Source organism: Papio anubis, chromosome 1 (assembly GCF_008728515.1).
Source record: "Papio anubis isolate 15944 chromosome 1, Panubis1.0, whole genome shotgun sequence".
In the NCBI taxonomy this organism is placed as follows: Eukaryota; Metazoa; Chordata; class Mammalia; order Primates; family Cercopithecidae; genus Papio; species Papio anubis.
The window spans coordinates 156,757,475-156,782,979 of record NC_044976.1 but is presented as its reverse complement, the minus strand read 5'-3'; the positions used below and the strand labels follow the sequence as shown (position 1 = coordinate 156,782,979).

At 45.6% G+C, this 25,505-nt stretch overlaps 1 protein-coding gene across 28 annotated transcripts in view; it reads left to right on the top strand.

Moving 5' to 3' along the window:
• NFASC (neurofascin) overlaps nt 1–25,505 on the top strand; it is a 200,382-nt gene that overhangs the window by 84,254 nt on the left and 90,623 nt on the right. For 25 of the 28 annotated variants that reach the window (XM_031656569.1, XM_031656616.1, XM_031656613.1 and 22 more), the window contains one exon: nt 8,152–8,260. The exons of 2 other annotated variants lie outside the window; for them this stretch is intronic. In XM_031656569.1, coding sequence (XP_031512429.1) covers nt 8,152–8,260 — 109 coding nt within the window. Of the gene's footprint in view, nt 1–3,207; nt 3,369–8,151; nt 8,261–25,505 lie in introns of all 28 variants that reach the window. One more of the 28 variants, XM_031656588.1, reaches the window with a different exon arrangement.

Below are 25,505 nucleotides of genomic sequence, written 5' to 3'. Positions count from 1 at the left end.
AGACCCTGTCTCTAAAATAATAATAATAATTTAAAAATTAGCTGAGCATGGTGGCATGTGCCTATAATCTCAGCCACTGGGGAGGCTGAGATGGAAGGGTCACTTAGGCCCTGGAGATTGAGGCTGCAGTACGCTGTCATCATGCTACTGCACTCCAGCCTGAATGACAAAGCAAGACCCTGTCTCAAAAACGTTTGTTTAAATTTAAAAATAGAAAAATAACTTTCAATATGGTAGGATTCAAAATTAGTGTGCAATAATTATTTAAAATAGCTTAATGAACAATCAAATGCATAGTAATAAACATAACAAAAATGTTCATAATTTGTACAATAAAATTTTAAAATGAAAAGCAAAGAAAATTTGAACAAATTAAAATTCATATCACATTCTTAGAGTCAACATCATAAATGTCAATTCTAAGTTAATTTATAATTTTAATATGGCTCCAATAAAAATATCATTTGATTTTCTTTAAGAAAGAAAAAGTCTGATTCTAGAGAAATCTGTGAAAAAATTGACAAGCAAGAGTAAACAGAAAAATTTTTAAAAGACTATAAACTCAATTATAAAACTACAGTAATTAATATGGTGTGATACCCGCACATGAAGGGATAAACAGATGAGTGGAAGATAAAGTCCAGAAATAGACCCAAACACATAGGAGAATTTAGTACTGTGTATGATTGAAGATGACATTTCAAACCATAGAATAAAAGGTAAATTTTTAAATAAATGAGGTTAGGATCATCACCATCTAATATACAGTTAGATCCCTTCTTCACATGATTTCAAAGTAAGTTCTAGATGGATTAAGATTGAAGCACAATTACCAGCCTGGGCAACATGGTGACACCCTGTCTTTACAAAAAATTTAAAAATTAGCCATGTGTGCACCTTTGGGCCCAGTGCTTGTGGTCCCAGCTACTTGGGAGGCTGAGATGGGAGGTGGGAGGATCACTTGAGCCTGGGAGGTCAAGGAGGTTAAGGCTGCAGTGAGTCATGATCATGCCACTACACTCCAGCCTGGGCAACAGAGCAAGACCCTGTCTCCAATAAAAAAGAAAAAAGAAAAAAATTAAACCATAGAAATGTTAAATAAAAACATGGAAACATAAAAATAATCTTGAAAAAAAGAAGGTGTAAATATGACACAAAATATAGTGAAATAGAAAAGATCCAATCAACTATGAAAAAAATTTCATGCATAATAAAAACACCACAAATAAAGTCAGGATAAAAATAATGATGTGGTCAATTTGCAGCCCCTCTTATAGGGAAGGCATTTCCTAATAAAAGTTCCTTCAAACTGATGAGAATCAACCAACTGCCCAGTAGAGAAATAGGCAAATAATAGGAATATTGAAATTGATATGGTTTGGCAGTGTCTCCACCCAAATCTCATCTTGAATTGTAGTTCCTATAATCCCCACATGTGGTGGGAGGGACCTGGTGGGAGGTAATTGAATCATGGGGGCAGTTTCCTCCATGCTATTCTCATGATGGTAAGTTCTCACAAGATCTGATGGTTTTATAAGGGGCTTCTGCCTTCACTCAGCTCTCATTCTTGTCTCTCCTGCCGCCATGTGAAGAAGGACATGTTTGCTTGCTTCCCTTTCCACCATGATTGTGAGTTTCCAAGGCATCCCCAGCCATGCTGAACTGTGAATCAATTAAACCTCTTTCCTTTATAAATTACCCAGTCTTGGGCAGTTCTTTATGGCAGTGTGAGAATGGACTAATACGGTAAAATGAAAATACTCAGTCTTACTCATAGTAAGAAAACTACAAAGGAGATACCAATTTCTGTGTGTCAGATTGTCAGAGATCAAAAACATTAACAACACAACATATTGGAGAAGGAATGGGAAACAGGAACTCTCATACATTGCTGGTGGTAGTGTAAACTGTCACTACATTCATGGAGAGCAACTTGACCGCAATATCTTTGGATAAATTATTATCCAATAATTTATTTGAAAAACGGTCTTGCAAATATAAGAATCACATTTACCCAAAGATATGTATTGCAGCAATTTCCCATATGGAATGATTACAAGCAAACTAAATGCCTATTGGTAAATAAATTATGATATGTTTATACAGTGGAATACCACGGAGCTGTTAAAATAACAAGGCAGGCCGGGCACAGTGGCTCACACCTGTAATCCCAGCACTTTGGGAGGCCAAGATGGGTGGATCATGAGGTCAGGAGATCGAGACCATCCTGGCTAACATGGTGAAACCCCGTCTCTACTAAAAATACAAAAAAAATTAGCCAGGCATGGTGGCGGGCACCTGTAGTCCCAGCTACTCGGGAGACTGAGGCAGGAGAATGGGTGTGAACCTGGGAGCCGGAGCTTGCAGTGAGCCAAGATAGCACCACTGCACTCCAGCCTGGGCAACAGAGCGAGATTCTGTCTCAAATAAATAATAATAAATAATAGTAATAATAATAAGGCAGTTTTATATGAACAAATATAGAAAAATATGTAAGATATTTGTTAATGGCAAAAAGCAAGGTAGGGGAAAATATATATAGTATGCTAGAATTGTTAAAAATACATGTATATGTATATGTGTCTGCATTGACTCTCTGGGAGAGTACACAAGAAACTAGTAAATGTGATTGGCCAGGGACGGGATGAATGGAGCTTGGGAAGCTGTGGGACAGGGTTGAGAGGAGGATGTTCTAGGCTCATCTCAAAAGTATACTGTGTATACTTTTGTATCATTTGAGTTTCATATCATGTGCAGGGATTAGCTATTTAAAAAGTAAATAAAATAATTTTTTAAATGTTTAAGTAAGAATCCCGAGAGACAGAGACAGAATGATCTTTGTGCCCTGAGCACAGACTAAATATTCATGGGGTAGAGGCACATGAACCACGAGTCAGGAGAATTTTGATTGTGTGCTTCTTTAGAAATATGCCCTTATGGAATTATGGAATTCTAAGATGAGAAAGTATAAGAGATCCCCGGACCAGCTTATCCTTTGTGGCAGAGGGAAGGACAGTCTGAGAATAACCATTTGCTAAGGAAAGATCTGTAAAGAATCCCCAGACATACATTAAGATATGAATGCTGAAAGAGAGAAGTGTTGGAGCTGGTTAGCAACCCCAGACACTCCCTGTCATCAGTCCAACATGCTGGATCCTGCCTTTGTTGCTGGTAAGTGTCTTCCACACCTACTCTCCTCGCTTCCAGCCCAGACCTCATTCAGAGGAACCCAGCAGGTGTCTGCAGTGTGGCTGCTTCATCTGACCTTCGGGAATCTAGGGACAGCGCCCAAGGGCCTAGCAAACTGACCATGATCTCTGCCTTGCTGTGACCCAGAGCTGCTCTTCTTGCAGGCTACAGGATATCAGGTACCTTCTTGGTCCCTAGTCCTCCCTGGAGTATCAGGTATCCTTCCTGGAACCTTCCTATGCCTGAGTCAGAGGGACAGTCTATTTCCTGGATTCTAAGTTTCACTTTTAACCAACCCTAAAGTCCTATGACTGATGATTAAAGCAATGGTGGTAATTGCAACTTCATTCATCTTTAAGGATTATCTGTCTGTCTATCTGTCTATATATCTGTCGATCTATCCTCAAATCACAGCCCTCATTTGGTCTCCACGGTAATCCTATAGGTAGATCTGATCTCTAATTTTTAAACGGCAATAAAATATTTGTATGGAGATTTTGTTTTCTGAGTACTCTCCTCTGTGTTATCTCATTGCAGTCCCTGACACTCTCATATAGGTAAGGAAGGTTTTATTAACCCAGATATATCAATGAGGGTATTGGAGCGGCAACTGTGGAATAGTGGGCCTTTGAGATAAGAACATGTGGGTTTGACTTACATGAATTCTTTTTCGTTTTTTTTTTTTTTTTTGAAACAAGATTTTGCCATATTGTCCAGGCTGGTCTTGAACCCCTGGGCTCAAGCCATCCACCTGTCTCAGCCTCCCAAGGTGCTGGGATTACAGGCATGAGTCACTGTGCCCAGCATCACATGGATTCTTTACACCTATTTCCTCAGGTGTAAACTGGAGATAATAATATCCATATCAGGCTGGGCATGGTGGCACATGCCTATAATCCCAGTACTTGGAAGCCAAGGTAGGAGAATTGCTTGAGCTCAGTTCAAATCCAACCTGGGCAACATAGTGAGACCTGATCTCTACAAAAAATAAACAAAATTGGGCCGGGCGCGGTGGCTCAAGCCTGTAATCCCAGCACTTTGGGAGGCCGAGACGGGCGGATCACGAGGTCAGGAGATCGAGACCATCCTGGCGAACATGGTGAAACCCCGTCTCTACTAAAAAATACAAAAAAACTAGCCGGGCGAGGTGGCGGGCGCCTGTAGTCCCAGCTACTCCGGAGGCTGAGGCAGGAGAATGGCGGGAACCCGGGAGGCGGAGCTTGCAGTGAGCTGAGATCAGGCCACAGCACTCCAGCCTGGGTGACAGAGCAAGACTCCGTCTCAAAAAAAAATAAATAAATAAATAAATAAATAAAAAATAAATAAAAATAAACAAAATTAGCCAAGCGTGGTGACACATACCTATGGGCCCAGCTACTTGGGAGGCTGAAGTGGGAGGATCACTGAAGTCCCAGAGGTCAAGGCCGCAGTGAGCTGTGATCGTGCCACTGTACTCCAGCCTGAGTGTCAGAGCAAGGCCTCATCTCTAAAATAATAATAATATCAATATCATGTGATACTGGATTACTGTTAGGATTGAATGTCTATAATGTCGGTCGTTCAGAAGAGTTCCAAGAATTAACATTCCAATGATTTCCTATTTCTTGACCTGTTCTATCACTTAAAATATTTTTTACTTTGAAAATGTTTTATGGAAGAGGAGAGAATAATATAATGAAACTTATGTATCCATCATCCTTGTCAATAATTATCAATATAAGGTCAATCTTGTTTCAGCTATGCCCCTACCCACTTCCCCCTTTCTTTTGTTAAACAGTTTTCAAAATAGCGAGGCATTTCCCTGACATCCTTCAAATGTGACTAATGGCTTATTTAGGATTATTTAAAAATATTATTAGGAATTCATAGATTTAAACACATTTGTTATATTTCTCCCTGTTGCAGTTATTATCTTTATTGATGCTCAACTTGACCAGGGAAACCTTATTCTTCTTGGTTTCTGAGTCCTTCTGACATGACTCTCGTAGTCTTTGACACTCTGTTTGCTTTTTTGGTATGACAGGATGTTCTAAGCTTATCTTGTATGTTTGTGACATCAAATTTGGAGTCAGTCATTTCTCCAAGGAGGCCCAACTCCTCCTCGGGGAATGGTATTTAGAATTTATAATCTGATTGCTAGAGGTGCTCATTCCTACTAGGATGGTCATTGTTTCTAGGCCTTACAGTGAACAGAGCTAGGAAATGTGCATGCACACATGTGTGTGTGATTAACCTAAAACATTTGAAGGACATACTGATACTCCCAGTTCACAGCCAAGACTACAGAATTTGTACCCAATCTCATCAATCTTACTTTTGTATCTCCGTTCAACCAGCAAATCTTGTTTCCAAGCAAGATCAACCGTAGTACTCATTTGATTTATTCACAATGAACATATAAAAGTCTCACAGTAATAATATTATAGTACCATCAATAATATGATTATTGAAAACAGTTTAGGATTTCTTGTGGGACATAGGGCAGTTCTTTTTATCTTTGTGGTACATCCATCTAAGGCAAGCTTGTCCAGCCCACAGGCCACATGCAGTCCAGGATGGCTTTGAATGTAGCTCAATACAAATTCATACACTTTCTCAAAACATGAGTTTTTTTGCAATTTACTTTAACTCCTTTTAGTGTTAATGTATTCTATGTGTGGCCCAAGACAATTCTTTTTCCAGGGTGGCACAGGGAAGCCAAAAGATTGGACACCACTGATAAGGATACACAGTCAAATTACTAGTGTTTTAATCTATGTGTAGTATGCCAACCAACTGGACTCAAAGGTTCATTTGTTTCATTTTATATTCATTTTTACATAATTCTTTGAAACTTTTTTTTTTTTTTTTGACATAAGGTCTTGCCCTGTCACCCAGACTGGAGTACAGTGGTGCGATCTTAGCTCACTGCAACCCCCGCCTCCCAGGTTCAAGCGATTCTCATGCCTCAGCCTCCTGAGCAGCTGGGATTACAGGTGCCCACCATGATACCCGGCTAATTTTTGCATTTTTAGTAAGGACAGGGTTTCACCATGTTGGTCAGGCTGGTCTCGAACTCCTGACCTCAAGTGATCCACCAACCTTGACCTCCCAAAGTGCTGGGATTACAGGCATGAGCCACCGTGCCCGACCTCTTCGAAATTTTTTAATTATGTTTTGTAATTATGTCAAATAATTACATAGTCCAAAGCAAATCCATGTAACAAAGTCTATTCACAGTCCAGCTTCTGTCTGTCCCCTGCACTTCATGTCTCCCTCTCTCTGTAGGGTGTTTTTTTGTTTTTGTTTTTGTTTGTGTGTGTGTTTTGTTTTTTTGTTTGTTTTGTTTTGTTTTTGTTTTTTGAGACAGAGTCTCGCTCTGTTGCCCAGGCTGGAGTGCAATGGCGTGATCTTGGCACACTGTAACCTCTGCCACCCGAATTCAAGCAATTTTAATGCCTCAGCCTCCCAAGTAGCTGGGATTACAGGTGTGAGCCATCACACCTGGCTAATTTTTTGTATTTTAGTGGAAACAGAGTTTCACCATGTTGCCCAGGGTGGTCTCAAACTCCTGAGCTCAGGAAATCGCCTGCCTCAGCCTCCCAAAGTGCTGGGATTACAGGCGTGAGCCACTGCGCCTGGCCCCTGTAGGTCTTTTAAAACGCATTTTATGCTTCATCATTTTATTGCCTTTTTAAAAAAAATATAAGCAAATGCATATATATTTTTGCATTCCTCCTCTCTTTCCTAAATAAATGGTAGCATATTAAACATTATTTTCTATCATGTGTTTTTCACTTAATGAGAACCTTGGAGATTATGGGCATATAGGATATATTTTGAATAGATTCCTGGAATTGGGATTTTGGGTCAGAGTAAATGCATACTTATTTAGATAGCTATTGCCACATTCACCTCTAAAAGGGTGGATTACACCATTTCCTGCAGACAATTTTTTGGTGAGGGAGATGGAGTCTCACTCTGTTGCCCAGGCTGGAGTGCAGTTGCACGATCTTGGCTCACTACAACCGCTGCCTCCCGGGTTCAAGTCATTCTCCTGCCTCCGCCTCCCAAGTAGCTGGGACTACAGGTGTGCCTGGCTAATTTTTGTATTTTTAGTAGGCACAGGGTTTCACCATGTTGGCCGTGCTGATTTCGAACTCCTGACCTTAAGTGGTCTGTCCTCCTCGGCCTCCCAAAGTGCTGGGATTACAGGTGTGAGCCAACATGCCCAGCCTCCTGCAGATACATTTTAATGTTATAACAAATGTCTCAATGGAATATGTTATCACTACCTAGAAAGGTTATACGATTGTTCAGAACTGGACTTGAACCCCACTAACTAATGATCTGATCCCCCACTAACTAATGATCTGATCCACTCTGCCATGCCTTCTCCCCATGTTAAAGTTTAAGAAATTGAATCACATATAGAGAAGTGTCCTACTCTAAATGACAAAACAAGCTAGGATTTAAAATTCGCATCTCCTGACCTTAAAATTGGATCCCCTTTCAATATGTTATGGATTTATTTATGGTGAACTTGGTTTGCTTATCTGTAGACAGGGAAGAAAAACATAGTTCTCCTAGGAAGCTAAAACATTAATGAGATGATTATGGGTAAATTCTCCCCTGGTGTAGGAGAGATTCTTCGAGATACGGCTGAACTTCTTGGGGTGAATAGGGAATCAGCAATTAGACTGTGGTGTCAGGGCACTAAGAAATGATCTTACAGATGAGAGAGACAATCACCCTTGCAGGATCAGTTCTTTTTTTTTTTTTTTTTCCAGAGTGCTTTGAACTTCTTTGAACAAAGATGGTGTTATGCTGTGCAAAACTTTACAAATGGATGTGGGCAAAGATGTAATTTCCCCAGTGAATGAGCAAGCTGCAAACCACAAAGCCTTTTTTTTTTTTTTTTTTTTTCCTTTTTTCCTTTCTTAGAGTAACCCTGGGGTTCTCCTTTGTGCTTGCTTGAGACAGGTTGATTGACTTATGCGCAATTTGGGACGCTGGAGTTTACCTTCCCTCTGCAGCCTGGAACGGAGCCTCCTCTGGTGTTGCAAGGAGGAGGCTGAATGAGGCAGAGAGGGTAAGTAGGACTTGGGCCTGGGGTATGTGTCATTGGAGGGGTGAGAGTGAGGGGACATTCTTGCCTCCTGCCCCTTGTCTTTGATAAGGGCCCCAGGAATCTTCTGAGAGGCATCTCCTTTTTTCTCCCCAGAGATAGAAGCCCTGAGTTGCCACAGAACTGCATGCCAAGGTTCTCCTTGCAAGGAGGCTGGTAAGGGTAGTGTTTAAGCCTTCCCTGGCAGGGACAGTCAGCCAACATTAGTGCTGGCATTGTCCCAGTGTCCACCTAATTGAAAAATTGGGAAACGACTTTGTTGGTGGCCCATACCCTACTTAGCCTGGGCCTCCACCACCTGGGAGCTCCTGAGTGACAGCCCTGGCATATGGGAGACAGTCCGAGAACCCCTGCCCTGGGCAGGGCATTGGGCCCAGGCAGATGGACAGTTGTCCAGGCGCAGTAAGCAGCTGAGGCCCACAGCACTAAGTCATGCCGTGTGCCCAGGGTCTGCCTTGTTCCATTCCGGGTTAGATTTTGCTGCTACTCCCAACAACTCCTGTTTTACTCTCAGGTCCCAGTAGCAGGGGAGGACACATGACAACTGAGGGCTGGAATTTTAACAGAGCAGTAATGGGCAATAGTGACAGACCGGCCTCCTGGAGGCTGCTGGGCTAGGAGGGTTGGGCTGGAGGCTTGAGCAGGGCAAGATTTCCTTATTCTTTGAGTTTGGGCATCTCTACCTCATCAAAGGTGTCTTTCTCACTCCACCTCCCTCTCTTGGAGTCTTTTGTCCTCCCAGAAAGAGTTGGGACTTGGCGGGAGGGGCATGGAGAGGGTTGAAAAGTGGAAGCTCAGAGTGCTGATGACATGGACTTGGGATCCAGACACATCTTCTGAAATTCCAGATCCACTTGCTTTGTGACCTTGGGAATGCTGAACCCCTCTAGACCTCCGTTTCCTAGTTCATACAATGGGGATAATAACCAACATTTTGTGTAAAGATTAGAGAGTAAATATATAAACAGATAGAGAGCCTGCAGAGTGCTTGGCACGTGGTGTTTAATCAATGAGGGTTATTATTTCTCATGTCAGTGGCAATTCAGATATACTTGTTTTATCAAGGTAGTTTCTTAGGTGGGCCCTTTTAGGGCTACCACTTATCTCAGAACAGTGTCAGGTTTCAGAGCCCACCTGGGAAATTCATCTGACTTAGGGCTTTTTCCCCCTGTCATTGTTACTAAACCTTGAACTTGAACATACTGACTTAGTGTGTGTTTGGCAGGGGCGGCGGGGGCGGGGTGTGGCATGCCATTCTTTTACTGCATGTGAAGGAGTGTGATTGCAAAAGCGGTGCACTCGTTTATTTAAATGGTACGAAGTATGTATGAAACTGGACGGAGTTAGTGCAGCTCTGTGTCACCATGACCCCGCTCTTGGCACTTTCCCATGCACCCTCCCCACTCTCCATCCCTGTCCCTCCACAGCTGTCTGGAAACATTCACTCTAGGTAGCCTGACCAGATCCCCACCTAAGGAACCCCCGGGGAGGCGGGGGGGGGCTGCCTTCTCTGATGACAGCAGCCCTACCGTGTGACAGCAGACATGGCTGCCACAGAGTCATGCCCTGCCACCTCCTGCCTGACCAGAATAACTTCATTCTGGCTTGTGCTTCTGGACACCACCAGTCTAACCAGCAAAATCGAATATCGGTTCTGAGCTTAATCCTTTTAATAGTGTTTCCATTTACATTAATTGTATCATTTGACTGTCAACACGATTCAGTGATATGAGCAAGGCTGCTGTCATCGTTCCCATTTGATTGATGAATAAACTAAGGCTCTCTGAGAAGTCATTTCCCCCAAGGTTTCGCAAAACTAATTAGCAAAAGAGCCCCTACTGGACTTGGATGCCCTGAATTGTAGACTGTTTTTCTCGCTGTGACGTCACACTGCCTCCTCCAGTCTGAAGCACCCACAAATCATGAAGGAGGAGTACCTATCTAAGGACCTTCAGACACACAGAGGAACCTTAAAAAAGAAATAAGAAAGACTGCAGAGACTCCTTGCCAGCAGGACATATGGCTGTTGAGGGTACAGTAAGTTCTGGGAGAAGGGAAGCCGACCCAGGCTTCTGTAGATGATGATAACAGTCGTCATTATAGTAATCAGCATCTCAGCACTCCCCGTGCACCAGGCACTGTGCCCTGCACTCCACCCTCCCACAGCGGCCCCATGAAGTAGGGCCCATTATTACCCGTGTTTTACTGATGGCAGAATAAAAGTACACAGAGGTTAAGGAACTTGCCCAAAGCCCAAAGGGCCAGGATTCAAATCCTGTGGTCCAACTCTGGCACCTGTGTGGCAACCATTTGGGTTTGGGGCTGGCTGTGTATTTAGGGTGGCTCATTCCAAGATTCACTGGAAACAACGCACAGTTGTTTCTGTGCAAGTGTTCCCTGGGGCTCCAGGTGTGAGCTTGGAAACCGCCTAAGGAGGAAGCCCTCCGTTTTTCTGCGTCTTCTCCCTTTGTTGGAAACCACTGCCATATGGAGCTGCCCCAGGCGTCTGCTCCTGAGCCGCCCCTCCCTCTTCCTCCCACTCCAGCATGCAGCACCCTCCATGCTCAGGCCTCCAGGCTTCATCTCTCCCCTTCCCTCCTGCCACCCGCAGTACGTCCACTCCTTGTCACCTCCCATCACAGGAAGCAGACACTGGCCCTCCGATGCAAGGCAGAGAAACCACTGAGCTTCCCCAGGCCTTCAATTTCCCAAACAGGTCTATTTGGTTAATTGCACTCACACTCCTAAGTCCATCTGCCTGTCAGAGGGAAGCTGGGCCTCCTCTCTCCAGAAACATTGACACAGGCCCCCTCGGACAGCATGGGCCCAGGACACACAGCTGTGGATCACTGAGGGTGGGGCCATGGAGCTTCATTAGGAACTGTCTTGCCCACCTGCTGCCCCCAAACTGATTCCAGGCACCTGAGGCAGCCCCCATGCTTAGCCCCATTTTCCTATGGGCACCGAGACCTGCAGGGTGAATGTGGGGGACATGAGTGAAAGCTACTGCCCTAACAGCTTGTGCTGTTTACTCCCTTCTGCTGCAGTGATGCAATCACGTCTAGACCCCTCTCAGCCTTTCCTGCTACCTCGCTAAGCCCACCTTTCCACCAGAGGCTGGACTGTGAGGTTTGAAACAGCATGTCACCTGTGAGTTTCTAATAAGAGGACCATATGCTCTAGCAAAGGGAGACCCTTCCAGGGCATAAGACACCAAGGTTTCCTCCACATCACTGGAGCTAAGAGTCTTTGGCATAAGCACTTGTAGCCGCCAGCGCTTTGCAACCAGACTTCTAGACAAATGGTGTATCTTATAACTCAGGAAAATCCTCATTCTGTCTGCTGCCTCCCCCTTTTTGCTCCCACCTCCCCTCCCCCATGCCTCCTGTATTTTCACATCTCCTCCAGCCTGTAGAAGCCTGCCAGGATAGCAGTTGGATCCAGACTGATGTCTGTATGGGATGTAAATGCAGAAGGCTGCAGGGAGGGAGGGGAGGAACAGGTGCTGCTCCCTCCTGCTGTCTTAGTTCTTTCCTCCCTATGCTCCCGCTTATCACATCAGACAGGAATTTTAAAAATGCAACCGGGGATGTGCTATCCTTGGAATATCAGCAGCTAAACCAATATTGGCAGCCGAATGGATGTCACTTCAGAAGACCCAGCTCCCTCTCTGGGGCTGACTCCAGCTGTTTGGTTGATGTCAGAGCTTGTGGGACATTGGTGGAAGAAGCTGGTGTGGAGTGCTTTGCTTGTAGAAACCATGGCAAAGACAGGAGAGAGGGGAGCCCAGAGGGGATTTGGCTGGCCTGGGATTTTATAGGAGCCTCCCTTTCTCTCTGGTCTAAAGTAGACTGCCTGTGCAGATAACCATCTGTTGGCTCTAAGAGTAAACAATAATTCCTTAGGTATAGAGCTAGGGTATGGTGTCTGCACAGGCATCGTCTACACTGTAGATCTACAAAGTAGATGTGAAACCCCTTCTTGTCCAAAGCCTTATCACAAATCAGTATACCAGCTATAACTTGGGGGAGAGGAGAAAGGACCAATTGTTTATTTTGTTTGCTTTGTTTTGTTTTGTTTTGTTTTGAGATGGAGTTTTGCTCTGTCACCCAGGCTGGAGTGCAATGGTACAATCTTGGCTCCTTGCAACCTTCACCTCCCAGGTTCAAGTGAGTCTCCAGCCTCAGCCTCCCGTGTAGCTGGGATTACAGGTGCCTGCCACTATAGCTGGCTAATTTTTGTATTTTTAGTAGAGACAGGGTTTTGCTGTGTTGGCCAGGCTGGTCTTGAACTCCTGACCTCATGATCTACCTGCCTCGGCCTCCCAAAGTGCTGGGATTACAGGCGAAGAAAGGACCAATAGTTTTTGAATGCCAACTATGTGCCAGGCCTTGGATTAGATGCTATATATGTACATCATTTAGGAATTGTCACAGCAACCTTGTAATAAATAAGTGCATTTATCTCACTTTTAAAGGCAAGAAAACAGACTCACAGACAGAGAATAAACCGCGGAAGACCATGTAGCAGGTAAATGGCCAGGTGGGATGGAAACTCAGGTGTGTGTGGCTGCAAGTCACATGTGCCAGCTGGATTAAACACGCTTCCTTATGACAGTAAATCTCTGCATCTTGTCTGGTATGTTTCCCCTGGTCTGCATGGCTTCCTAGCTAGTTTGTCATTCACCAGTTTATTAAGCCCAGCCCTGTTCTGCTTTGAGTTAATACTCGCTTCTGTGAAGGGTCAAAGAAAGAGTAAAAGACTCTTCCTTTGCCCTCAAGAAGCTCAAAATCTGGTTAAGGGACTGAAAGTCATTTCTCTTTTCCCCAACCCAAGTTTCTTCTCCTGTAGTATTGCCCCTCTTTTTTCACCTGCTCGAGCTCAGCCTATGGTTTTCAAATGGCTTTAGGACTACGGTCTGTTGAAACTAGGCTTGCAATCTGCCCAGTAGAGGACAGAATAAGCAGCTTGATTTGAGTGATGTCATGAGCAGATGTGTCCAGATGGTGGGTCCTCAGATGGACAACGGTCTGGATTTCAAATGGACACCCCACTCAGGGAGCCTGGCAGGGCCCAGGGTGAGGAAGCTGGGTTTGGAAATAGTGATGGCTGGTGGGGTTGCACAGATACCTCTTGGGAAAGCTGCTCAGGGAGGGAGAGGTTTCTGGCCATTCTAGAGCCACTTTCCTTTTGTACAGCAATTTATAATTTACTGTGGAGACAGAGACCGACCAGACAGTTTGTGACTTGCTCAAGGTGACATACAAGACCTTAGCCCTAGGTCTTTTTTTTTTTAATTAACCATTCTTCAATGTATTAAAATTACAAATCCCCAAACCTAATTACTCCTTAAACTTTTTACTTCAATCAACAAGTTTTACAGTTTTCTTCATGAATCTTATAGATTTTAGCAATCACTTGTTCGGTTTCATCAATAAACTTAGTTAATTTAATTCCTTTGAACATTTGAAACTGTATGTATAAATTTATCCATTTTCCTTTTCAAAGTATCATAGTTTTTTTTCTAACAAAGCCTTCCAAGTCCTTATGTAATTCTTTTTTCATATATATGTATATATGTGTGTATATATGTATATTATGTGTGTATATATGTGTATATATGCATATATATGTATATATGTATGTGTGTGTATATATGTATATATGTATTTTTTTTTTTTTGAGAGCGGGTCTCACTCTGTTGTTCAGGCTGGAGTGCAATGGCACAATCTCAGCCCACTGCAGCCTCAGCTTCCTGGGCTCAAGTGATCCTCCTGCCTCAGCCTCTTGAGAAGCTGGGACCACAGCCACACACCACCATGCCCGGCTAATTTTTGTATTTTTTGTAGAGGTGAAGTTTTGCCTGGTTGCCCAGGCTGGTCTTGAACTCCTAGACTCGATCAATCCACCCACCTCCACCTCCTAAAGTGCTGGGATTATTACAGGCTTGAGCCACAGTGCCTTGCCTTTTTACTATTTTTAAATGACAGCTTTACTGAAAGACAATTCATGTTATAATATTTACGAGCCACACTGCCTTGCCTTATTACTATTTTTAAATGACAGCTTTATTGAGAGACAATTCATGTTATAATATTTACTATATAAATTAAAGAATTCAGGCTGGGCACAGTGGCTCACACCTGTAATCCCAGCACTTTGGGAGGCTGAGGCGGATGGATCAGTTGAGGTCAGGAGTTCGAGACCAGCCTGGTCAACATGGTGAAACCCTATCTCTACTAAAAATACAAAAATTAGCTGGGCTTGGCAGCGGGTGCCTGTATTCCCAGCTACTCGGGAGGCTGAGGCAGGAGAATCACTTGAGCCCTGGAGGCAGGGTTACAGTGAGCCGAGATGGCACCACTGTACTCTGGCCTGGACGACAGAGGGAGACTCCATCTCAAAAATAAATAAATAAATCGATTAGATAGATAGATAGATAGATAGATAGATAGGTAGATAGATAGATAGAATTCAGTGATTTCTAGTGCCCATAGACTTGGGCAACCATCATCACAATGGATTTTAGGACATTTTTATCACCACTCCCAGCCCCTGCCCCCGCAAGAATCTATGCCATTGTTATTCACTCCTCTCCCCACCTCCATCCCCAGCCCTAGGCAACCACTAGTCTGTTTTCTAGAGATTTGCCTATTCTGGACATTTCCTATAAATGGAATCATACAATATGTGGTCTTTGTGTCTGGCTTCTTCTCCTTAGCAAGATGTTTTGAGAGTTCTCCACATCAGTACTTCATTTCTTTTTACGGCTGACTGATATTCCTCTGTATGGATATACTGCATTTTGCTTATTCACCTGACGGAATTACTGGGTCATACGGTAGCTCTGTGTTTGACCTTTAGAAGAGCCCTAGACCTTCTAATGCTAATTTCAAGGCCCTTTTCTGGACTTCTACCTTCAGCTGCTTACTCCCTCCCACCTGGGTCCCTCCTCCTTATCCTTTCCAAATCTTGGGTCCCCACCCTTAGGGAGCTGTCACACAAGATTATCGTGCCCCACCTCACCGTCCCCCTCCCTCTGACCACTCTTCTTTAATGACAGAGCCCCTGGAGACAGCTGCCGCCTGACGCCTTGATACCCCACGCCTTCTCCACCCACTTGGAGCCGGGAGGGGGTCGGGGAACTTCACAAGCCTCTCCCTCCAGCTGTGAAGAAGGATGTGTGTCTAATTACTGTGAAAACTTCCTCCCTGAGGGGAGCAGACAGGGAGCCAAGGCAAGTGAGAAGCTGGCTTCTTGAATTGTAGAGAGGTGGGGCTCTTCTCTGTGGTGGTGGAGTCAGAACTCCTCCCCAGAGGAGGGAGTTGGCGTCTTGCTTTTCAGCAGGTGGAGGCAGGCAAGATACCCGAGCGAGCGGTAACACCTTAACTTTTGTTTTCTTTACATCCTGTTTTACCTGCTAATCTTTTTATGGCAGGAGACTGGTCAGGCTGTCAGTGACTAGCAGGGCCAGGGAGTAGGGCCTGAATACATCCACTCACAGATAACCACAAATCTTATTGAAGCCAGCCCTTCACAGGGTGTTGGGTGAGCTAATCGGGAGAGTATGCTGACTACATTTGAGCACCTTTTCCATTTCATGCATGTTTCCTAGTCCTGCCCCTCAGAGCATGAGTGAGTAAGCAGTAATGAGGAAAAACCCCACAGCCCCAAAGACCGTAAAAAGCTGGCTGGATTGTAGCATCGGTGATTGTCCTCCCCAGTGTACCCAGTGACTGCCAGTCTATGTGGTGTGGGTGTCAACGACAAAGCTGGGCTGTAGACCAGGGACACCTATGCACCTTGGGCTTCCTTGCTGTGCCAGGCTGCAGTGTGCCAAGCTCCAGTTAATTAGCCTTGGGTCAAAGAGATAGCATGAAGCAGCAACCACACTTTCTCCATATTGAGGGATATAAATGCAAGGACATGAGTTGTAGCGTTGTTGCAATGGGGGAGGAAATAAAGAAAAACAACTTAAAGGTCCATAACAAGTGGATGGTTAACAGATTTGTGGCAGTCCCACACAGTGGAGTTACAACAAAGAGCACAGACGTCTCTGTGTCCAAGCTATGTGGCTTGATAACCCAGCTGGTTGTGGTGTGGCAGTGAGATGCAGGCGCCTCCCACCCTAGAAATGGCTGTGCTTTATTGATGGGTTCAGGCTTCTTGTGGGGCTCTGGTCCTGCTGGTGGCTTATGAATAACACGGTGCCTCATAAAGAGCTTTTGCCCCTAGAGAGCCTGGTGTGAATCCGAGGTATTCACTAGATCTTCATGGTGGTCACCTGGAGGGAAAAGTCCCTTTCTTCTTTCCCAACACTTCCCTCTTCCCCAGCTTAGTAATAGCCAAGAGGTTTAGGTTTCAACCTATAGATTAGTTCCCAGTGTTGAGCAGGAAACAGCTGTTTTTCAGCCAAATCCTTAATCCTAAAACCAGGTGTCCCCCTCCACCCCCTCCCCAGGAGGGAATTAGGACCACCTGATACCATTCCCCGCACCCCGCCCTCCACCCCTTCCCCCTGACCCGTGTGAACTTAGCCAAGGCAGGGAGAGGCAGGCTAGGCCTGCTGAGTGCTATCAATGGTTAAACACACAGCCCCTCACTCCTCCCAGATCTCTCCCCCTGACAATGAAAGGGAGCCAAGCGTGAAACACAGCCACCAAGCAGATGGAGACCACCCCACTCCAACCCTGAAGAGGGAGGAGGGGAAAGCGGGGAGTCAAATCCCATATACAAGGTTTCCTGGGCTAAGTGAAAATTCTAGAAGATGATGACTGGTTGACCCGATACCAGCCAGAAACTGGGTTTCTCTCTCTGAGTGTGGGGGAGGCTGAGGTCCTGAAACAGGCTGGTGAGTGCTTTCCTCTGCTGCCAAGTCCTGCCCTGGAAAATTCTAGAAGATGATGACTGGTTGACCCGATACCAGCCAGGAACTGGGTTTCTCTCTCTGAGTGTGGGGGAGGCCGAGGTCCTGAAACAGGCTGGTGAGTGCTTTCCTCTGCTGCCAAGTCCTGCCCTGGAAGGTCTGGTATAGTTACTGCCTCTTCCAAAAGGGGAGGCAGGAGGATTGTGTGGGCAGACTGACTTTCTTAGGAGATGCTGAGACATGGGGTCATTTCGTCTGGGGTAAAGGAGGAGATGTGGTGAGATGTCATTTTGTGGCAGGTGCTCTGGGGAGTGGGAGCTGTGGAGTCCCTCCTTGCCTCTTCCCCTTCTAATCTTATTTTCTTCCAGAGATCCCTCTTTCTCGGCTTGCTTGGTGTTCTGTCTCCTTAGGCTAGGCATCAATAGGGGACAGTTTGAGTTTCCTAGGAGACTCACAGCCCTGGCCTTCAGATGCCTGTGAGCTGGAAGGAATGGAGCATGGCTGGGTCTCCATCTGTTGTATCGTTCCTTCCTTAGGATGGGAGAGATGGAAGGGAGGTGGCCACGAGGACCAGAGGGCAGGAGGGGAAGCAGGGGACGGCAGCCCTCAGTCATGCCCAGCTGATCCCTGGGCTGAAGGCAGATTTCAGAACCCAGTGCAGCTAAGCCAGAGCCTCAGGATGAAAAAGAAAGGAAGAGACTGAGAATGGAGGTGTTGGCGATTCTGAGGCTGCTGCCTGGGGTGTCTGAATCCCTCAATTCTGAGAGTCGTGGAGTGGAGCAAATAGGGTGACACTGAGTGTGGCCCTGACAGGTTAGACAGAAAGCTCTGAGAGTCAGCAGGGGAAGATTTGAGAAAGAAAGATGAGCATGTCTGCTGAGCCGGGGCAGACTCTGCTACAGGGACAGGATGCTGGTTAGATGTTATTGTTAGGTTATTGCTGCTGCTGTTATTACTCAAGCTTATACTGTACAACAGATCTATGCAGTGTTATAGCAACCACGGATTTATACTGATTCATTGATGAGCTATTGAAATATCTCCCAGTAATAGGAAGTATCTGATAGGATGGCTGTTCACTCATCCCATGAGTATTTATTGTACTGTCTCAGGGGAGACAAGACATGGACTCTGAGCTTAACCTCAAAGTCCGATGCAGGAGATGGATTTGGGAATAAACTCATCCCATGAGGCAGGAGGAAATGACCACTGGAACAGAACATGGGGCATGCTAGGAAGCACAAGAGAAATTGCCACTTACTTTCAGTAGGAAGGCATGGACCCTGTTACGGAGGGGTGGCCCACTTAGGGCCTTGGAGAAAGGGAATTTTCACTGTGGAGAAGGAAGAGAATAGCATTTCTGGCATCAGCAAATTGTGAGCAGAGATGGCAGGAGGTGCAGAAAGCACATGGCCTATACAGGGTGGTCCAAGGTCTGGAGGCTGGTGTGGGGATATAGGAGGGCAGATGCTGGGAGAGAAGAAGCCACACGGGGGTCAGGAGCTGGGTCATACAGGGGCTTGAGGGCTGCTCTGAGAAGGCAGATTTTATCCCTCAGATTCCTGGATGACTTTCTCTGCCAGGACAAATGTGATAGAGGCTAGGCCCAGGCAGGACACACACTTGTTCTTTATTCTTCAAAAAAAAAAAAAAAAAAAAAAAAAAAAACAGAATATGAGTGAGAATGTAGTTATTATGGTGTTAATAAGATCTTCTTTTTAAAGAAGAGTGAGGGGCTGTGTGTTTAACCATTGATAGCACTCAGCAGGCCTAGCCTGCCTCTCCCTGCCTTGGCTAAGTTCACGTGGGTCAGGGGGTTGGGGTGGAGGGCGGGGTGTGGGGAATGGACGTTTACAGATGTTTCCCACCTTTAGTTTAAACATAGCTTTACTGCAGTGTGCCACGTGCCCCAGAGAGGCAGGTTTGTGGTCGAGTGGCACAGCGGGAGCACGGGATTCTTCACTCAGCAGATGTCTGAGCAGAGTCTTGAGACTGAGTAGGAATTGATCACATGCAAGGAGGAAAGAGCCTTGAGAGATCTGAAAAGAGTTCATACATACTCCTTAATTCTGTATACTTCTATTTCCTCCTATTTCAGCTCCTCTCTCTCAGTCCTGAACAAGTTGTTTCCAGGCAGCTGTAGTAATAAGCCCTGCTGCATTTTTTTAATCCAATGCAGAATGGCTGAGTTTTGCATTGGCTCTGTTGGGCTTTTATTATCTCTTTGTTCCCCCACAATTTCCTGTGGCAGTGATGTGTGAATGTGTCTCTCAGTTGGTTCTTGTAGTACTATTCTAGTCTTTTGATTAGTTTATTCTAAGAACTAATTGCTGGCATGCGGCCTTGGTAGCAGCAATCTATTGGTGTATCCCTAGGCAGTAATTCATGCGCACAACCTTGGAATACCTGAACTGTTTCATTCATGGCTCTTAGACATTTCAAACTGAATATATTCTGTTCCGCGCTTGTGATCTCCCTTTACCCCAGTGACTACCAGACTTACTCTCCCTTCTGTATTCTTGGTGTCAATTATTAGAGTCATCCTAGTCCAGTTTCCCAACCTAGAAACCTTGATGCCATGCTTCTTCTTGTATCTACCACCAGTCAGTCATCTGATCCTATTCTAACACAAAAACGGTCCTTAACAGGCTTTGGAGAACATTAAACCATCCTTCTATTATGATATCCCCTTTTCTCTCTCACTCTGACCAGGGCCACCTGAGGAATCTGGAAGAAGGCAAGTGAAGTGAAGTGGGAGAGGAGACATGGGCTGAGCAACCTCACTCTGGGCTTCAATCCCAGAATAAGGGGATACTATAAGGCAGAGTGTGGCCTGCAGCTAAGCCCCAGAGCAGCCCCTGACAGGCAGAATATAGGCCTCCCTTGGGTCAGGTTTACCCTATATTCAGAGAAAACATAAAGGTCTTGCTTTTAGTGACGTCACTTGAGTTTGTTAGGAAGGAATGCAATAAGAAAAAGTAAAAACAGCTTTATGTTCCTGTGCAGTATTTCACTTAGTTCTTATAACAACCATCTGAAAAAGTCAGTAATGCAGTAATATTTGTTTCCATTTTTGAGATTTTTTAAAGGCTTGGAAAACAAGTAAAATGTAAAAGATAAGTGGCAGGATTGAAACCTTTACTTGGATCTTCCATTCCATAAATATTCCTTGCCAGGGACTATGCTGGCCACTGGGCACACAAGAATGAACAGGACACGATGTCAGCCTCAAGAATTTCACAAAGATTGACAGTGTTTGCGAAAGGCATTTAAAAAAAAAAAAAAAGTATAATTTCACGAAGTGGGGAGAAAGATAAAGTCAGAAGTTAGCAAACTACAGCCTCTGGGCCAAGTCCAGACCGGTATCTGCCTGTTTTTGTCAGTACAGTTTTATTGGAACAGAGACACGCCTGTTCACTCACTGTCTGTGGCTGCTTTCACACTGCGAAGGTGAAGTTCAGTAGTCGTGACAGAAACCGCGTGCCTCACAAAGCCTAAGATAGTCACTGTCTGGATGTTTACAGATGTTTCCCACCTTTAGTTTCAACATAGTTTTACTGCAGTGTGCCACGTGCCCCAGAGAGGCAGGTTTGTGGTCGAGTGGCATAGCGGGCGCGCGGGATTCTTCACTCAGCAGATGTCTGAGCAGAGTCTTGAAGACTGAGTAGGAACTGATCACATGCAAGGAGGAAAGATCCTTCCAGGCACAGGGGATCACATGTGTAAGGTATGGAGGCACAGATGGTGTGCTACAGCGTGCAGTTAAAAAGCATTTGGGGTTGGTGGTGGGGGGGGGGGGGCGGTTGGACAGACCTGCAGGAGCCTGATCTCCAAAAACCTTGAGTGCTGCTCTCAGAAGCATGGATCTGATCTTATAGATTAATGGGATGATATGGAAGGGTTTTCGGAGGAGCACTGACATGATCAGATCAGGGGTTTAGAAAAGTCACTGTAATCGCAATATGGAGAATGGATTGGATGGAGGAGACCAACTAGGAGGTTATTGCCACAGTGTGTGAGACATGTATGCGAAAGGTGAGATGGAAAGAGTGTGGGGGAGATGGAATGAGCAGCTTGGGGAAGTAGGCAGTCTGAGGGCCTTGATGCCTGGGTGTGGGCTGTGAAAAGGGGTGAGTTTTAAAGGCAGTTCCCAGGTGTCTGGCTTGGATGACTTGGGTGGGTACCACCAGCAAAGATGGGGACTGGAGATGGGGGCACATGAGCCCAATGGAGACACTGAATTTTAGGCAGAAGAAGAGAATAATCCAGCCATGTGATCAGTGCCACCATGGAGGCTATAAATGCCAGACGCAAGACGGGGCCTCAAAGTGATGTCTCAGAGGCCAAGGAGGAAAGAATGTTAGGATAGACGGAGTGGTTAACAATTTTTGATACCTCCAGGAGGTGTGGCAAAATAAAGACTGAGAACACTAGACTCACCCGTGGGAGGTCAGGAGAAGAGAGTTAGAGGAGCATGAGGAGTGAATGGGAAAGGAAGAAACCAACAAAGAAAAAGCTTTAAGAAGAGAAGAGATGGAGAAAACATTCAAATATGCATATGTAGGGAGGCTGTGGGATACAGAGAAGGATCTTTTTGTTATAAGAGAGGCTGGGCATGGTGGCTCATGCCTGTAATCCTGGCACTTTGGGAGACCGATGTGGGTGGATCACTTGAGGTCAGGAGTTCGAGGCCTGCCTGGCCAACATGGTGAAACCTTGTCTCTACTAAAAATATAAAAGTTAGCTGGGCATGGTGGCAGGTGCCTGTAATCCCAGCTATTTGGGAGGCTGAGGCAGGAGAATCACTTGAAACCAGGAGGCGGAGGTTGCAATGAGCTGAGATCACACTATTGCACTCCATCCTGGGTGACAGAATGAGAGTCTGTTTCAAAAAAAAAAAAAAAAGATGGGAGAAACTTAAAGAGGTTTCTCTGCTGAGGCAGAGAGCCAGTTGAGGAGAGTGTGGAAGTTCTGGAGAGAGCAACATTTTATGGTCAAGGGCAGATCCATGTGGAAGCTGGGGCTGGGGCTGGGTCCAGGTAGAGGTGGGCAAGAGGAAGGACGCTTTTTTTATACAGAAAGTGGCAGCAAGGTAGGCACCAACCAGCATTCTAGGGGCATTTCTGATTCTGAAAGCACTGCCAGTTGCAAGTGATAGAAAATTCAACTCTAATTGGCTTACAAATTAAAGAGAATTGTTAATGTAAATGTATATGTAATTAAAAACCCACAGTAAGGCTTGTTTCAGAAAATGCTCAATCAGTAACTCAAATAAGGACATGAAGGATCGAGTCTTCCTATGTCTTCTCTCTGCTTTCTGAGTCACCCTCAGATTCCACATGGAGGCCCCCGTTCCCACCCCCAGCAGCTCCAGCCTCTCCTCCTACTGAAGATAACCACAGGGTCTTTTTCAGAAGAGAGGGGAAACTCCTGTTTCCCAGAGGTCTCAGCAGAAGTCTTCATGAATCACACTGCTGCTTGCTGGAAGAGATGCCCAGTCCTAAACCAGCTGTGGTGGTGACAGGCTAGTAATTGGCTTAAACTAATCAGGTCCTAGCCCTGGAATTGGTGTAGGATTGCTCTGAGAAAGGGGTAGACATGAATTCTCCAAAGAAAAATGTGGGCACTGTGGATGGGAGGAGGATAGTATGGGTGCTGGCTAGGCAGCCAGTAAATGTGTATTAGGGTTCTCTGTGTGCTGGACGTCGTGCAGGTTGAACAAGACACTGTCTTAGCCTCAAGGAACTCATGATGCAGTTGGGGAAACAATTAATTGACACTGAAATCTGGCACTCATTATGGTGATTATATTCCAGAATGCTCTAAGAGCACATAGGACGAGGACCTAATCCAGCCTTGGTGGGAAGGGATGGTGCCGGGAAACCAAGGGAGACTTCCCAGAGGAGGTGGCACCTGACCTGAGCCTGGAAGATGGCAAAGAATTAGGAGAAATAAGGAGAGCAGTAAAGGCAGACTGGGAAAGAAGAGTGATTGACGTAAAGACAGTGTGGAAGTAAACAAAGACCACCCACATGAGAACAAGCGGAAGCTATTTATTCAGAGCTTGCTATAGCAAGGGAGTCAGCCACCATCATCTGCATTTGACAGAGACTCAGAGGCAGGCAGGGGAGTGGGAAAGCTTTGTCATGAGTGAAAGGAAGGCTCCAAATGTGTCTGGGAAACTGCTGATGGGCTAACTAGAAGTGGGCATCTTATGTGATTGGTTTGGGAACATATTTGGCTTTCTGGTCATTTCTGAGTTGAAAGTGGCAGCAAGAAATAGGGGAGCTGACAGCACTGAGCAAGCCTGACTGTCCTGGGCTGGGTGCTGCAGAGCTTGTGAGTCAGGACTATACTGTCATCTAGAATCTGGCCAGTGTCTGATCTATTCAGTCTGCAGGGGGTATAAGTAGGAGTAATCCAAAATGGGATAGGGGAAGATGAGACTGGGCACCCCAGGCCTCAACACAAATGCGAAGGCTAGCATGGGACGCCTGGGGGATTTTCCAAGGCCAGCCCTGCAGCCTTAGCCTGGTGTGTTCCTCCTCATGCCCATGCCTTGCCATTGCCCCCATGCGTCACGGACCCTGGGCACAGGGTTTTTGAATATGGAACATTAGGCTGCTGCACAGGGTTTCCAGTTCTTTCCTCCCACACTGTCTTTATGCCAGTCACTCTCCTTTCCCAATCTGCCTTTACTGTTGTTCTTCCTTCACTCAACAGTCTTTTCTTCAAATAAAACCTTATATGAAACCCCAGTATAAAAACAGTGGCAGCTCTGGGGAGAGTGGGAAGGGGGTCCTGAGTCCCACCTGTTCTCCTTCCACCTATCCCTCCTTGAAGAAGGCCCCTGAGTCACTTTCAGAAAACCCACCAGGTCCTCTGGACCCAATGTGAAAATCCAGCACTAACAGATTCTTCTTTTTTTTTTTTTTTTTTTTAAATGGAGTCTCACTCTGTCATCCAGGCTGGAGTGCAGTGGCACAATCTCGGCTCACTGAAACCTCCACGTCCCAGGTTCAAGTGATTCTCCTGCCTCAGCCTCCCAAGTAGCTGGGATTACAGGCGTGTACCCTCATACCTGGCTAATATTTTATATTTTTGTAGAGACAGGATTTCACCATGTTGGCCAGGCTGGTCTCAAACTCCTGACCTCAAGTAATCTGTCCACCTGGGCCTCCCAAAGTGCTGAGATTACAGGTGTGAGCCACCGTGCCCAGCACTAACAGACTCTTAAGAAATCTTTAGCTCTGTCCTCACCCCTCTGGGTATTTTATGTTTTACCCCAGAGGTGGCCATGAGGCTGGCTGCACAGGGTGGGGGTCTTGTTGAAAGAGTGTGGGGTGTCTGGAGTGCAGACTGAGGGCTGGCCTCACTCAGAGGCTGTGGAACCTCCTACCTGGCCTCCCCGCTTCCACCCTGGCCCATCGACATTCTCCCCTCCATGTGGCAGCCAGAGTGGTGTTTACAAGCAAATTTCACCCTGTCACTCTGGCTTCAAACCCCGCCGCCACTTCCTGTCATGCTTAGAATGTGCTTTAAGCTCCTTCCTTTGGCCTTCAGAGCTCTCCATGAGCATGTCTTGGAGTCTGTCTCTCTGATGGTCACTTGTTCATTCTTCTCCTTGTGCCCTCCAAGCTCCAGCCATGCTGGCTTCTCTCAGTTTCTTGCATGGGGCAATGTGATTCCTGCCACAGGGCCTTTGCACAAGCAGCTCTTCCTGCCTGGGATGCTTTTCTGACCTGTCTTTGCAAGATTAGTGCCTTCGTACCATTCAGGTCTTGGTCAGATGTCAGCTTCTCACAGTGAGGTCTTCCTTGACCACTCACTTCACTTTATCACATCATATCAATCACTACTGTGTTTTTTTTCTTAAAAAAAAAAAATTACTTTTAGAGCAGTTTTAGGTTCAAGGTACAGAGAGTTCCCATGCACCCCATCTTCACACGTGCACAGCGCCCTCCATTATCAACATTTCTCACCATGCTAACATGTTCGTCACAGTCGATGAACCTCCATGGACACATCATTATCACCCACAGGCCACAGTTTATGTTAGAATTCACTCTTGGAGTTCTATGGGTTTGGACAAATGTATTACATAATGACAAGTATCCACCATTAGGGCATCATACAGAGAAGTTTCACTGCCCTAAACGTCCTCTTCTGTGCTCTGTCTATTCATCCCCCAACCCGCACCCCCAGCAGTCACAGATCTTTCTACTATCTCTATAGTTTCGCCTTTTCCAGAATGTCATGCGGTTGTAACCACACAGTGTGCAGCCTTTTCAGACTGGCTTCCTTCACTTAGCAGTGTGCCTCTCCGCCATGTCTTTCCATGGC